Source organism: Durio zibethinus, chromosome 14, assembly GCF_047325235.1.
Source record: "Durio zibethinus cultivar Kanyao isolate XHJ-2024 chromosome 14, ASM4732523v1, whole genome shotgun sequence".
NCBI classification, from domain to species: Eukaryota; Viridiplantae; Streptophyta; class Magnoliopsida; order Malvales; family Malvaceae; genus Durio; species Durio zibethinus.
In genome coordinates this window covers 13,411,089-13,426,351 of record NC_143175.1, presented here as the reverse complement: position 1 = coordinate 13,426,351, position 15,263 = coordinate 13,411,089, and the positions used below count along the sequence as shown (strand labels likewise).

Genomic DNA, 15,263 nt, shown 5'->3' with positions numbered 1-15,263 from the left:
TGTAACTGAAAAAGGTTTAAGCAAATATAAATCAAATAAAACCCATAGAAAAAAAAAACATAAAAAAAGTTAGATAAGGCATTATATAATCTTAAAAGACTTACTCGAACCCATTTATAAAAAATTTATTTTTCAGCTGTGATACATTTTTCTTGATCATTTCACCCAAATTTATTGGAATTTTTTTATCACAAATTGCATGATATTATCTTTTAAGTAGCTTAACCCTATATTCGATATAGGGAGTGGCTTTAAGTTGTGAAGTAAGAATGAGTTGCTCTAGCATTCATTCAATATAACCTAGATATTCGATGCGGAATGTCCTATTATCCATTCTCCATCTAAGATCTTCAACCAAAGAATGTAAGCATTGAACTAGATAAGAATCCTCATATCGAGTCCATGAATGGTTACCAATGCTTGAACTATCCACTCTTCTTCTGAATTGGCCTCGAACGAATTGCAAATTGGCATGTGATGAAGACATGTTCAATTCCTAATCACACGGTTGGACATTATGAAACAATATCAATATAGTAAATAAAAAACAATTAAGGGAATGAAATAAATGAACAAACATGGAAAGAAAACAAAGAAGCGTGTAGTCTAAACTGTAATACACATTGGACACTCAAGAATAAAAAAATATAATGTAAACATATATTCAACATTGATATAAAGCAAATTCTACATTCAACTATATGGTACATACAATAAAAATCATTAGGTAAACAAATTATAACATATAAAACATTTCTATAATGTTGTTATCCCCAAGATTGCAGCAAATGGGTGAACATCTCATTAGCCAAATTATCCCTAAACTGAGTCCAAGAATCAGATGGCTTAACATGCATAATTAAATCTTGATGTTCAGATTCATCTGGTTGGTTAATACTTCTTTTAGCAACATCACCTTCAATAGGGTCCAAAACTATCTCAGACCTAATAAAATTATGAAGAAAGCAACAAGTAGAAATGATTTTACACTGTGTCTTAATTGAATAAAATGACTTCTCCCTTTAAATTACCCATCTGACATCACATAAATAGTAATTACTTATTATCTATTCAACAACATTAATAATATGAAAAAAAGTTGTTTTGTGATTAACATTACATGAACATAATAAAAATAACACCTTGTGGGATCATTAACCCATTCCTGCGTGTAATGGCATTCCTCAGCACTCTGCCATCTATTGTAGAATCTTTTCATCTCGATAAAACATATATGAATTCCATATCTGGGGTGCAACTACCAAAGACATTAGTAGCAATTTCATTTTTTCTAGTCTTGTATCTAAACCTGTCAACTGCATCTATATTGACTTTAATGTATATCTGATCAAAGGCACCCAAACAACCCTTGAACCATTTCTATCTATCATCCGTTGAATTTTTCAGTATTAGTTTAGGTTTTTTAAAAAATAATGTATGCAATCTTAAAACATAATTCAACACATAATAGAATTGTTTACTAATCATCTCATCAGATCTGGCCACTTGACATTTCGTAACACTATTTTTTGCATGATAGGCAATGATATGAAAAAAGCTAATTACTAGTTCTTGTATTGACATATGTTTTGATGACTATAACCCCCTTTAGTTTTAAGCAAAAAACATAATTTTGCAAAAACTTTCCTACCAATTCTAGTATTATCTAAACATTGTCTATCACTCTTAAAGATCATTGTGTTTAAATTTAACTCTCTAATATGTAACCTATCATAAGATATTCCACCATAAGATAATCTACGTCATTTTTTAACATACATATGTAATGAAGTTACAACAACATAACATAACATATGTAACAAAATCTTCATCTGTTTCAAATGCATAAAAAGCAATGTAACCAATTGCATATTCCTTCTTAGTGATAAATTAGCTATAATTGTTTATAAGATAGAATATCATTAAAGTTAAAAACATAAATGGAAAGTAAATCTTGGCATATGGTAGATGGAATCTATCAAACATCATCAAATAAAATATAAATTAGAAACAAAACATTGGAAGATTGGAAGGAGCTAAAACAAATTAACCATAAAACAAGGCATTTATATCATAAATATAAATCTAGATCTAAACGACATCTAAAAAAATGATAAATAAAAACATTGGAAGCAACATCAATTATAAAAGATCAATCAGAAAGTACACACACCATTTTATGTAAAAAAAAAAAAGATAAACTTAACAAGACAAAGATTAAATGATGGATTTTAAAAGTGAATTTGGTTCAAAGAGAAAAGTAAATGCTATGAGTGAATATATGTTGAAATATAAATCAGAAATGTATTAGTTATTGAAACATGATGAAGACATCAAATAAGGCATTCCATATATATAAACACATTATTTGATAAATAAATTATAGGCTATTCAACATCTCCATTAGAAGTAAAAACATTCATATTGTTAGAACACAGTATTCTAAAGAAAAAAATTAATAACCAATTAAGGTGTTTTTACATACAAACACCTTAATCGTTTGTTTATACTGTGACTAAAAATAATCAATGTCATAACAATGTCTATGAGAACAACAAAAAAGATTTGTTTTAAATTATCAATTAAGGTGTTTTAATGAAGAAAATGCCTTAATTGATGCCAGTGATTAGTTAAGGTATTTTAAGCATCAAATAGCATAATTTATTATCATTTAAGGCATTTATGCATAGAAACACCTTAAATGATCATCAATTATAGCATTTTTTAAACCCAAACGACTTAAATAATTCACGTCATAACATTGTATATGAAAACAAAAAAAAAATTGTTTTAAATTATCAATTAAGTTGTTTTAATGAAGGAAACACCTTAATTGAAGCTAATAATTATTTAAAGCATTTTTTTATATTAAACGTCCTAATTGCAATATAAAAAATATTTTTTCTACATAAAAATGTACAACTGAGTTTCAGTCACTTCCAAACATACTTTTTAAAAGGGTAACGGCTATTTCATCATTTTTTATTCTGGTCAAATTTGAAAATAATGCAACTTTCTTTCTCAGAATCCTAGAATACTATAAGAGTGATAGATTTCTAATTCTGAGACTTTGAAAAATTTTGAGAATCTAGCATTTTTTCCTATAATCGAATTACTCTGAACCAAACGTGAGAATCAAATACCTACTATCAAAATTCTGGGAAAAAATTATGGATTCCCCCGAACTAAATGCACTTTTAGTGTTTTGCTATGTTTAACTTATTTATCTTCAGTCTTCTAGTAATCTTGTTGCCTTTGTCTCTGAGCAGTGTCATAATATGCATATTTTTCACTGAGGTCCCGCCCTGCTTCAAGTGAAGTGGTATAGTTATAGAATGGAAAGTTATTAAGTTAATGCGCCAAAACTTAAACTTTTTTTTTCATAGAAAAGCAGGACCATTCTTCATGCAAAGGAGAATTTAATGCTTCAAAAAGTAGTTTAGTCTATGTAGATTTTGATTTGAGAGATTGAATGTTTTGTTTACTAGTAGTATCATTGCTTTTCATTTCTATTAATGAAACAATTAACTGCAAATGCATCGGTCAACATATCTTTCAAATATATATAGTTTTTCTCTCTTGGTATTGAGTATTCCTAATTAGCAGTATATCTTTCTCTTTTTGTTCCTTCATGTTTTAAATATAAAATAGTTTATACATATTTTGGTTACTTTATCCTCTTGACTATTTATGAAAATGTTTCTTAGATTAAAGTTGCAAGATAAACATTAGCATGTCTTGAGAACTTTTGTTAGAGCTTCGGCGCTCGAGGTGAACCCAATCATATTTCCCTTGCAATATATGGCTTTAGGGGACGTATACAGCAAAAAAAGATGGGGATTATGTTCAGTTGCACACAGTGACCATCTAGCCATGAACAATAGTATTAAGGGTTTTGGAGATGCTGAGAAACCAATTCTAATGATCAAGTTTCAATTATGAATCCTCCATCATTGTATTCACATATTAATGTTGTGAAAGAATCCCACTCTCAAACCTGTGAGGCTATTAATGGTTCAATGGTTTTGTCAATCTGAAGCAAGTGGCATCATCATCTCTTAACTTACGATCTACAATAAAAAAGGTACCACTAACAGCAAAAGAAAGATGGGTAGTAAAGTATTGAATGCTATCTAAATTAGAGATAGGCAATAAAGTATTGGATGCTATAAGAGAAAATGACAAAGGAAAGAAAAAATCTCGCCTTCCAGAAGCACTTATAAATTTGTTTGATGATAGCAAGCAAGGATTGCCAAAACAAGGCCTTACTTTTCAGTTTCCAAGGGGTAATGAAGTGTTTGACTTCATTTGTTTTTATCAGCATAGTAATGTTCACAAAAACTTACATGGTATGAAAAGTTGGGACCATACATTTAATAAGTATTAAGGTGGACAGTAACCAGGGTCTGCATTGTTAGATCAACTAACTCTTTGAGACATCATTGAAGATCACATTGCATCTTGATTGTAGGTATTATAGATGCCCAAGTTTTACATGGCAAAGATTTTACATTTTGATGAGACCTCAATACATGAATGTATAAAGAATTACATGTTTGATGTTTGTTATCAATGCTCAACCTTTTCAGCCTAGTATACTTTTTTAATTCTTTTTCTTTCAATTTGTTCATCTATTTAGATTAACATGATAAAGGCTAGGTAATCCCTACAACTTCTAATCTCAATTTTTTTTAGCAATAAATGCCTACTTCTAAATCTCTCTTTGACTATACTTTCTCATTTTTTGTTCATAACTTGGTAATTCTTCTTTGACATAGATAAGCTAGCACATTTATGTGTCTTTTGCAAAAATGAAATTTCTTAACTGTTGCTAAATAGCCAATTAAGATGGTATTAACTGCCTTGTTAAAGCTGAGATGCTGTCTCCATAGAGTGTTCTGCATTGGGTAAATAGCTCCTCTATTTTTTTTTCTCGAATTAAGTTTTGTAATTGCCCAAATTTCAGGTTTTTCCTATTGGTTCTAGAATTTTTAGTAGATTTTTTTTTTTACTTCCAATTGCATTTCTATTATGTGATTATGAATGAACCGAACCCCTAGAAAGTTTATGGAGAGTTGTTCATGTTAGGCTAAAAAGCCCCAATCCCATCAGACCAGCGAAAATAAAATCAAATAATTAATTAATCATATAAAAAATAATAATTTAATATAGTTCAGCTCAACCAACCTACGTCCAAAGATGAAAAAAAAATTTACTAGTTATAGAGAATTATAAATAAATAATAAAATAATCACTCATAATTAATACCAATAGACCCTTTTAATCTCTTCTAGTCTTATGTAGTATTCTCAACCCAAAGAAACACATACATATGTGTACATTTTTAACACAAACAAACACATACTCATATACATTCATGCATCATACCTATGTAGACTATCTCAATATCGTTTAGTTCACTCATAAACATTCACACCACTATAAGGACGTTAATCTCCTATAGTCCTCTAAGGTGTCTACTCATAAAACCCTACAACTCTCTTATATGTCTTTCTCATAACTAACCCTATAGAGACTTCATCTATTTATAAGCATATAAACTTACATATTAAGAATCTCTTTCCTCTTAAAATTTTTCTTCAATAAGTCAAACTTACCTATTAAGAATTTTTTTTTCTCTTAGAATTCTTTTTCTACAAGTCTTTTTGTCCATCAAGCAATATATAGCCAATCCCAAACAAATTTGTTATGGGATTTGAGTCACTATTCTTAACAATCTCCACATTGACTTAAATTTCATCCAATCATCTATCTTCATGCTAGACATATTTAGCTTTACCTATAATGAAAGTCCCACAATCATCTTCTCTTGTGTCTTTATGCTTCATGCAAATCAATCTTCAAAATATAAACTCAAACTTCTTCTTTGAATCGAGCTCTTCTAAACTTACCTCTAATTATGGCTTGAACCTTCAGCTCTAATATCACTGTTAAAGATCACCACAGCTTTGATATCATTTGTTAGGCTAAAAAGCTCAAATCCTATTACACCAATGGAAGCAAAATCAAATAATTAATCAATCACATAAGAGATAACAACTTAACGTAGTTTAACTCAACCGACCTATATCCATAGATAAAAAAAAGATCCACTAGTTGTAGAGAATAATAAACATATAATCATATCAAACACATCAATTAATACCCATAAACCCTCTCAATCTTTTTTAATCCTATGAAGTATCCTCAACCCAAACAAACACATACCAATTTGCATCATTTCAACACAAACAAACATATACCCATATGCATTCATACATCATACTTATGTGAACCATTTCAGGCTCCTCTAGTCCACTCATAAACATGCACACCACTATAAAAATGTTAATCTCCTGTAATCCTATAAAGTGATCATCCCATAAAATCTTATAACTCTCTTATATTTCTTTCTCATATCTAACCCTTTAACGACTTCACTTATTTATAAGCATACAAATTTGTCTATTAAGAATCCCTTTCCTCTTAGAATTTTTTTTCTATAAGTGTTCTTACCCATCAAGCAATATCTAGCCAATCATAAATAAATATGTTATGGGATTTGAGTTACTATTCCTAACAATTCAATGTCCAGCTAGCCAGATTAAGTGACTTTACTGTCTGTTAGCCTTCTGGTAGGATTTAGAGTCACGATGTTCGATTTAGTGCACCCATTTTGGATTTCAAAATGAAATTTAAAGTGTCTGCATATGCTTGTTTATGGATATAGGTTTGGCTTTGAAGTCAACATTTTTCCTAAAAGCCTCTTTGTAACTAAAACTTTCTATTGGCATTATGTTTATAACCAATGAAGCATGTTTTTAAGAAAACGTGTCAAATTTGGTTTTTGCTTACTATCAAACTGCCTTGTTTATGCTGCAAAGGCCCTCCATTTGTCTCCCCATTGATTGATTCACATTTTTTAGGTTATATTTGGTGCATAAAATAATGGATAAGATAAGATAAGATGATAATTATACTTATTATGTTTTATTTATATCTAAAGAAAATGATAAAATTGCAAAAATGATTAATCATTCTTTTGGTATATGATGATTCATTCCTTTCAAAGTAAAAAAAATTATTTTTAATTCATGGGATTGAAATTACATGTCCCTATTATATGTTTAAAAATTACATCAATAATTTAAATTGTATAAATTTTGTGAAAAGATAATTTTGATAAATAAATAAATTATCTTAATTTTGATCAATAAATAAATTATCTTATATTATCTTAATTCTTATACACATCAAATATAAGATAAGATAATATTATTTAATATAATCATATTCATAATATTATCTTATCTTATCTTATCATAATATTTTGTATTAAATACATCTTTAATGTCCTATTTTCATATTTCCTTTGTCGTTGTGCTGCTTTATTGCATATAGTTTATCTGCTATACTGCTCTGTACAACGTCGTAATCATTTTACATGAGATTACAGACAGAAGACAAGGGAGTACCCGTCCAATTCTGGCTTGAGCAATTTGCTAGTCTTTTCGAATTTATCAGCTTAGCCTGTAATTTTCCTTCTTGTTGGAATGAAGATAAACATATGATTATAGCTTGTTATAATGTGGCTTTTACCACCATTAAGCATCTTATTCATGAACATGGCCTTTACTCAATGGTAATACTGCTTTGACAGATTTAATTGCTTGATAAAACCCTTAGCGGCTAAGTACATATTTCCGAACACAAACCTACATTTTGCACATTTTTATTGTTACCCTTGCCGACGACAAAACTTGAGGTTTGGGGCAGGTAAACAGAAGGGGAGAAAAATCAATGGCACCACATAATCGTGTGCAAAGATGAGTGGTTGATCAAAGGTCGTGTCAATCTCCTAAAGTCTTTAATGATGAGTTGCAATTTGAGTGTGATTGAGGTCCTACGTGGGGACTAACTAGTGATGGTAATTTAAGTCACCTTGTTTGCTTGTGTAGGACGGCAGGGATATGTTTAAAGCATAGAGAATCGAGTGGGAAAGGACAAATAAAGCCACCAAAACTTGGCCTTATTGGAGATTAAACTCTGGTAAATAATGTATGAGAAAGCCTAATAATTACAAAGGTAATTTTTCTATACAACTCATTCCATCTCTCCTTAATCCTTATCCCAAAACACTTCATCTATTGTCGGGATCAGAATCCAATATTGCAATGATCAAGAATCAAAGAGTAATGATTTTGTTCCGTGAAAAATATTTCATGAGTATATTTTATACTGAATCTTCACAATTTTTAAATTTGATGTATTACAAAACCAAGTAACCAACACACTTAGGCTTTGGTCTTTTACATTAACAAATTAAGGTGAAAAAAAAAAAAAAAAAAAAAAAAAAAAAAAAAAAAAAACTAGCTAAGAGAGCCAAGATCATGCATAATGAGTGGATGGATAAACATAAATATAACCCAAGGTAAGAAAGCTGAATAGAGCATTTAATTTAATTTCATTTGTGGGTTCAATGACACCTTTTTCTTTCTTCTTGAAGAAAGAAAAAGACAACGGTTCATAGATAAGTATAAGGCAGCAAAAGCTAAAACAGGCCAAGTTCCACCACTCCAACTTCTTACAATTTCAGACATGTGAATGACACAATAATTCTTGTAAGAAGACTGCAGATAAAGAAGATGTTCTTTCTAGATATCTGCTAGTACAGTGAACAGCCGCTCCCAACAATCATGTTCTCCACGTTTATTTCCGCGAAATTCTCTTTGTTGTCCATTTTTAACAATCATCGCAGTTAATGCTTTGTTAGACTGCTCTGGTTCATATGAGTTATCGTACATTGATTCATTGAATTTTATAATTTTATTTTATAAAAAATATTTTATGAATTTTAAGATTATCATATTTTTTACACTTTAATAAAAATTTATCATTCTCATGACATATTATTAACATCATACAATCGATTAATATATCAAATATCACGATTTAAATTAATTTATAAAAATTATCCACTTCAACATATTACATTATAATTTTAATTCACAAAAAATGCTTCAATGACGATATAACACTTATATACCAAATCGAATTCGAATACACAAACGAGCCAAGAGTCGTTACTTCTCTCTGGGAACATATCACAAAAAATGACCTTTTCCTCTTCCTGCTTCATGATCTATAAAGCTTCAGTTGGCTTGAAAAAGTTTATCTAAATAAATCCTTGTTGAGTTGACAGCCGAATACGGCCAAACACAATTTTCATTTGACCCATCAAAAGTTAAAAGATATCACACCAATCACTATCGGGATATGAAGATCACACATTATTAGCTCGAGGAACAGTGCTCTAGATGCCTGATAAAAGCAGGTGGATTCCGGATTGTTGGATTTTAGAACTCTTACTGTTAACTTTGGCTATGGAGAATAGTTATCATTCTAGCTGGCCTGACGCTGAAAATTGGGCTGATTTCAGTGCTGCACCAAGCAACGAGTCTTCTTTCATAGTCCCATGGCCGATAGAGCCTCATTTTTCTGCCTCTAGTTCAGTTAAATGCCATGATTTCCCTTTGTGGGCAATACCGACTGAAGTAGTTGCAGAGGATAGAGCTACTACTGTTTCCAAGAGCCATAGACAAGCTGAGAAACGGCGTAGGGACAGAATTAATGCACAGCTTGCAGCTCTCAGGAAACTGATTCCCATGTCTGACAAGGTACTCGCTTCAGGCACATACACGTCTCTGTTAGTTTGATTTCATCAAAACTGTACCACGCAGATGCCTTTACCCTCTGGGATAATAAAGCCATAAAAACAATTATCTGAACTGATATTTAGAGCTGTTAAAAACAAATAAACCATTGAGATTTACAAGCAAATATGGCTGGCTTTCAAGATTTGAAAAGATCAATTCTTTTTTGTACAGATGGACAAGGCAGCTCTATTGGGAAGTGCAATAGAGCATGTAAAGGATTTAAAGCGAAAAGCAACAGAAATCAGCAAAGCTTTCAATATACCGACAGAAATTGATGAAGTAACTGTAGATTGTGATCTTCCTGAAGACATAAGCCCCACCAATACCAATCAAAGCAAGGACAAGATCTTCATCAGGGCTTCTGTTTGTTGTGATGATCGGCCAGGAGTGTTCGCGGAGGTCCTCCGAGTCCTCAAAGGCCTAAGGCTAAGCACAGTTAAAGCTGATATTTCAAGTGTAGGTGGAAGAATGAAAAGCAACTTGATCCTTTGCAATGAAAACAGTGATGAAGATCAGAGTGTTTCACCAAGCACTCTAAAGCAGTCCCTGGATGTGGTTTTAAGCAGGATTGCTTCATCATCAACAGGATCAAATTGTCGCATCAGAAGCAAAAGGCAAAGGTTGTTCTTGCCTTCTCAGTTTACACGTTAAATTATATATATATATATATATATATATATATATTCAAACATATATACACTCCAATCTCCATTTTCAAATAACATTGTAAGTTTGCAACAGTTATCCATATGCTTCGTCTTTGCATTACCTTGGCTGACAAAAATCAGGGCGGCGTTGGCACACGAAAGTTGGGCCAAATCATCACAACACTGAACCAAGAAAGCTTAATTAGGGATAAAAGATTTGCATAAAAGTTTATAAGTAAAGTTACTTATTAGAAATGAGTAAATTAAAATAAAAATAAAAAATTAAAACCGATTGAAAATTTTCATCGTATAGATCATTATCCCTAGAGTAGATACTAAAAGGAATGTATAAACCAATGCTTCCCTAAATTCGATCGTGGTTTACAATTATAGTTTTCGTACCTATTTATTTAGAATCATCTCCCGAAAAACGAAAGAACAAGAATCAAAGAAAAGACAGCGATTTTAATCAAGATTTTTCCAGCAGCCTATGTCAAATCACAAACAGAAAATAGAAGCGAAAAATAACAAAGCAATCTTGCATTAGACTACTTGTCTTCTTGTAGTTGGATCTCCAAGTTTTTTGAATGCTCCAAATTCCACTTGAGCATCCAAAAAGTATACAAAATTTCTTAAAAATTTTAAAAATTTTTGTCATATTTATAAAATAAATATTTTAATAAAAATATTAATAAAAATTATCATTAAATAAATATTAATCAAATTTAAATTATAAATAATTTTTTTAATAATTTTTTTATTATTGATCTTCATATTAAATTATATTAATCTATCGATTTAGATTTTTTATTAAAATTTTTATTTATTCATTTCTAATAAAAAATTTTATGAATTTTAGTTACGGAATTTTATATAAATTTTATCTAAGGTTGCATGCAACATTTGACATAGTGATTGGTGTTGGAGATTTTCAAAATAAAGTCGGAAAGTAATCGCATATGGGAAAAGTAAAAGATAACAAAGCCCTCTAAATTACAGGGAGTGAAAGTTCAATGTAATTGGACCAAAATGGATAAAATGCAAGGTTGCACCATGGATTTGGACCTTTAAGCTTATTTGGTATTGAATTAATTATATTTTATATGTGCAGCAAATAAATTATTTTTTAAAAAAATTTTATTTTTAATTAAATAAAAGTTAATTAAGTGCTTAGAAAATAACTCTTTTCAAAACACATAAGATAAGCATGCTAAAAAACAGACAAGATAAGTCTGTTAAAAAACAGACGGTTTATGATTGTTCATAGTCAAACAGTTATTTTTAAACTCCTTTATTTTTTCCTAAAAATATATATAGATAAAAAACAATCTTTCTGGCTATTCCCTCTTCTTCAAATAATTTTCAATTTTCTGTTATAATGTTTTGCTTCATAAAATTTTTATAAGAGTGTGGTGACTTTGTAATTCGCTGGTTATTATTAACTGGATTAATTTCATTAGTACAAAATATAATTAATCATTGAATTTTATTGTATCTTTAAAATTTATCAAATATAATTTTTCTTAAGTAAATTAATATGATGGGAGTGAATAAAATTTTTAAAAAAATGACATTATTACACGTCATAAAACGTTTTTTCAAAATTCCAATATTTATATATTTCTTGATTTTCAGATATTGGTTGTAACAATTGAAACATTATATCCTACTCAAAAGAACAGGATTTGAATCCCTTTCTAAAAAACAAGAAAGAAAAAAGCTTAAGTGGGTTTCTTGCTGTGACCACTTTTTGCTTCCTGAAAACCAGCACTTTACCTGATCATCACCAACATCAGTACCAACATCAATACTGATGTTGGTTTTAATGGTTTTCCTTTCCATCCCCCACCATTATGTGAAGCTATAATCAGACAACCGCGAAAGGGATATAAGCATTTACGGAGTTGTCTTGATAATGATCCATTAATTAATCAATTATTTCTTCAACCAATATCATTGCTTGGATCCTGACCTTGTCATTTCTACATCTTTCTTTCTAAAGCCAATAAATGGGAGATGGAGGAAGACGATTCACTTGAAAATAGGCAAACATGTAGTTTCTTCCACAATTGGTGGTTTCTTTGTATCTAAATCAATTTGGCAGATAAAAGAGGATTGTTACTTTCTACTATTATGTAATCTAACCAATAATTTTTCTTCAAGGAAAAAGACAAAAGCCTATGATAGACCAAATATCTTGCCAGTTGAACTCTTCCCTAAAATTCATAATGCCTTTATGCATGTCTTCAACTGCTTGACTTAGTGGTGAAGATAGTTTTAAAGAAGACATGAAGACCCCAGCCTTCTCCACTCTCCCTTAATGTAGGGTTCTGTTCCCCTTGAATGACCAAAAAAAAAAAAAAAAATACCCTTATGCACTTAAATTTGTTACCATTTATTATAGTCAGCAAGTGAATACTTGCGCGATTGATTTTTTTTTTTTTTGTAAAAAAAGAGAAAAAAGTAAAAAAAAAAAAATCAAGGATAACTATTGAATACTTAAATTAAATTTGTTACCATTTATTTTTGTCAACAAGTGAATACCTGCGCGGTTGATTTTTTTTTTTTTGTAAAAAAAAAAAAGAGAAAAGTAAAAAAAAAAAAAAGAAATCAAGGATAACTATTGAATACTTAAATTGACCTTTTATTTCACAAAATACATCTAATAAAAAAAATTTTAAAACAAAAAGATTGTTAAAAGCAAAAAAAAAAAAAAAAAGGAAAATAAAACATAAATTATAAATATTAATTTAAAATATTAAATTAAAGTAACAAATAATATATATTAAAGTAACTTCTAAAATTAAAGTAATAAAAATAATTTTACGAATATAATATATATAATATATAAATATATAATTAAAGTAATTATAAAATATATACTTTTATATATACTCCAAAATTAGATAGGATAAAGCACTTTAAATACATTTCTGCCCCAATCTCTTACCTTATAAAAAAAACTCGACCCATCCTAACTCAATCTCGATTTTAAAAGATTGCTTCCTATCAAATCAAACTAGATCAAAACACATCAGGTACTGATTACTTATAAAAGAAAAAACTTTTGATTTGATCCTGAATTTTTAAAAACCCACATATATTAGATCTGACAAAATAAAAACTATGAGATATAAGTAGTTTTATCATCTTTACATTCATTGAATTTTTTACAAAATTTATATAATTTTAAAAAGTCAAATTTTTTAAAAAAACAAAGAAAATGGCAAATATAAAAGAAAATAAAATGAAGCCAAATGGAGATTGCACATAAATTTATTAAATTAAGATATTAAATAACAATTTTATTAATATAATATATAAATAAAATATTAAATGAATAATAAAACATATATTTATATATATATATATATATATCTAGACAAGACCAAACAATTTAAACTCGTATTTGACTTGACTTTGATTTTTGGGAGAAAACTTGATTCGATCCAAAATTTAAAAACACGTACTTATTGAATCTAGACGAACCAAAACCTATCAAATACTGAGTTGTTTTGCCATACATACCTCCATTGACAATTTTTTCTTTAAAAGTTTATTTATTAGTTTTTTTTGTGCAAAATTTATCTAATTAAAAAATTAAAAAAAGTGAGACAAAAAAGGAAATAAAACATAACCTTTTTCTAAAAAAATGATTTAATTAAAAAGAAAGGAAATAAGAAAAGATTAAAAGCAAAAAAGAAAAAAAAGTTGAATTGCCATGTGAAATTAATAATGATGAGTTTTTCTTAAAAAATTTATATAATTGATTTTAAAAAAATAAAAAAAAAAACCGAAAAAATCAAATTGGAATGTGACGCTGACATTTTTTTTAATATCATTTTAAACAACTATTAAATTTAAAAAATAATGAAAAAATATTTAAAAACATTTATTAAATATAAAATAGAAAAATAAATTTAAAAAATGAAAAAAAGGGCTTGACATGTGGCATAGCCTTGATATCAAGTGGGTATTACAAATAAATTAAAATCTAAAAATTATTTATTAAGTAAATAAAAAATAAAAAACAAAAAAAACATGATATATTATTAATATCAAGTGGCTTCTACATAAAAAAATTTAAGGCAGAAAGGTCAAAAGCCCCTAAATTAAAATTCAATAATCATATAAACCTTTATTATTTTTTTGCAATCAATTAAACTTTCAAATATCTATTTTCATTAATTGAGCCCTTATTAGAGGAAAAATGGATAAATGTTTTTGTCTAATTGAGGGCTTAATTTAGTGAAAATAGATGTATAAGAAAAATTGTATAGAAAATCTTTCAACCTATCCTTATTTGAAATTTGTAGATGACAAAAAAGCAAATTACCTCATAACAAAAATCCATGAAGAAATATGTAAGAACCACCTCAAACCTAGGTAGCTTACCTACAAAGTGCTTATGTAGGCCTACAACTGGCCTACCACCAAAAGGGATGAGATTGACCTAGTGAAAAGATGTGACTAGTGCCAGAGGCTAGCCCACGTGCAACATCTTTCATCAATTGAGCTTATCCCCATTATCAACCCTTAGCCCTTCATGCAGTAGGGAATGGATCTTATCAGACCATTTACCCTAGCTACAGGCTAGAAGAGATTTGTTCTGGCAGCAATAGACTATTTCAAAAAATGGCTTGAAGTTAAGGCCCTAGCTACTACAATGGAGGCCTGGGTTAAAAATTTTGTGTCAGAGAACATAGTCTACAGGTTTGGCCTACATTAGTCCATAGTCATGGATAAGCAAACAATTGAAAATTTTGAGCTTCAAATAATGATGTTCAAGTGTCCACATTGACCTAAGATTTACGTCAGTCATCCACCTTCAGTCCAACGGACAAGCTAAGGTCATGAATAAGATAATATTGAAGGCCCTGAAAAAGAAATTAGATGAGAC

At 29.3% G+C, this 15,263-nt stretch overlaps 1 protein-coding gene and 1 pseudogene across 1 annotated transcript; both read left to right on the top strand.

The window, feature by feature from the left end:
• The first annotated feature begins 3,631 nt into the window (after nucleotides 1-3,631).
• Nucleotides 3,632-4,418, top strand: LOC149515057 (uncharacterized; annotated as a pseudogene).
• Nucleotides 4,419-8,958: 4,540 nt separating this feature from the next.
• LOC111295229 (transcription factor bHLH51-like) lies at nucleotides 8,959-10,974 on the top strand. The gene is made up of 2 exons (XM_022888631.2): nucleotides 8,959-9,677; nucleotides 9,888-10,974. Exons 1-2 carry the CDS (start codon nucleotides 9,318-9,320, stop codon nucleotides 10,365-10,367), a joined length of 840 nt encoding a protein of 279 aa, XP_022744366.1. The 5' UTR covers nucleotides 8,959-9,317; the 3' UTR covers nucleotides 10,368-10,974.
• Nucleotides 10,975-15,263: the final 4,289 nt, after the last annotated feature.

What these genes read in the sequence shown, in the direction of transcription:
- LOC111295229 (XM_022888631.2), top strand. Translation starts at nt 9,318, where the DNA reads ATGCCTGATAAAAGCAGGTGGATTCCGGATTGTTGGATTTTAGAACTC. An exon ending in TGATTCCCATGTCTGACAAG is followed by an intron (nt 9,678 to 9,887) that starts GTACTCGCTTCA and finishes TTTTTTGTACAG; the next exon opens with ATGGACAAGGCAGCTCTATT.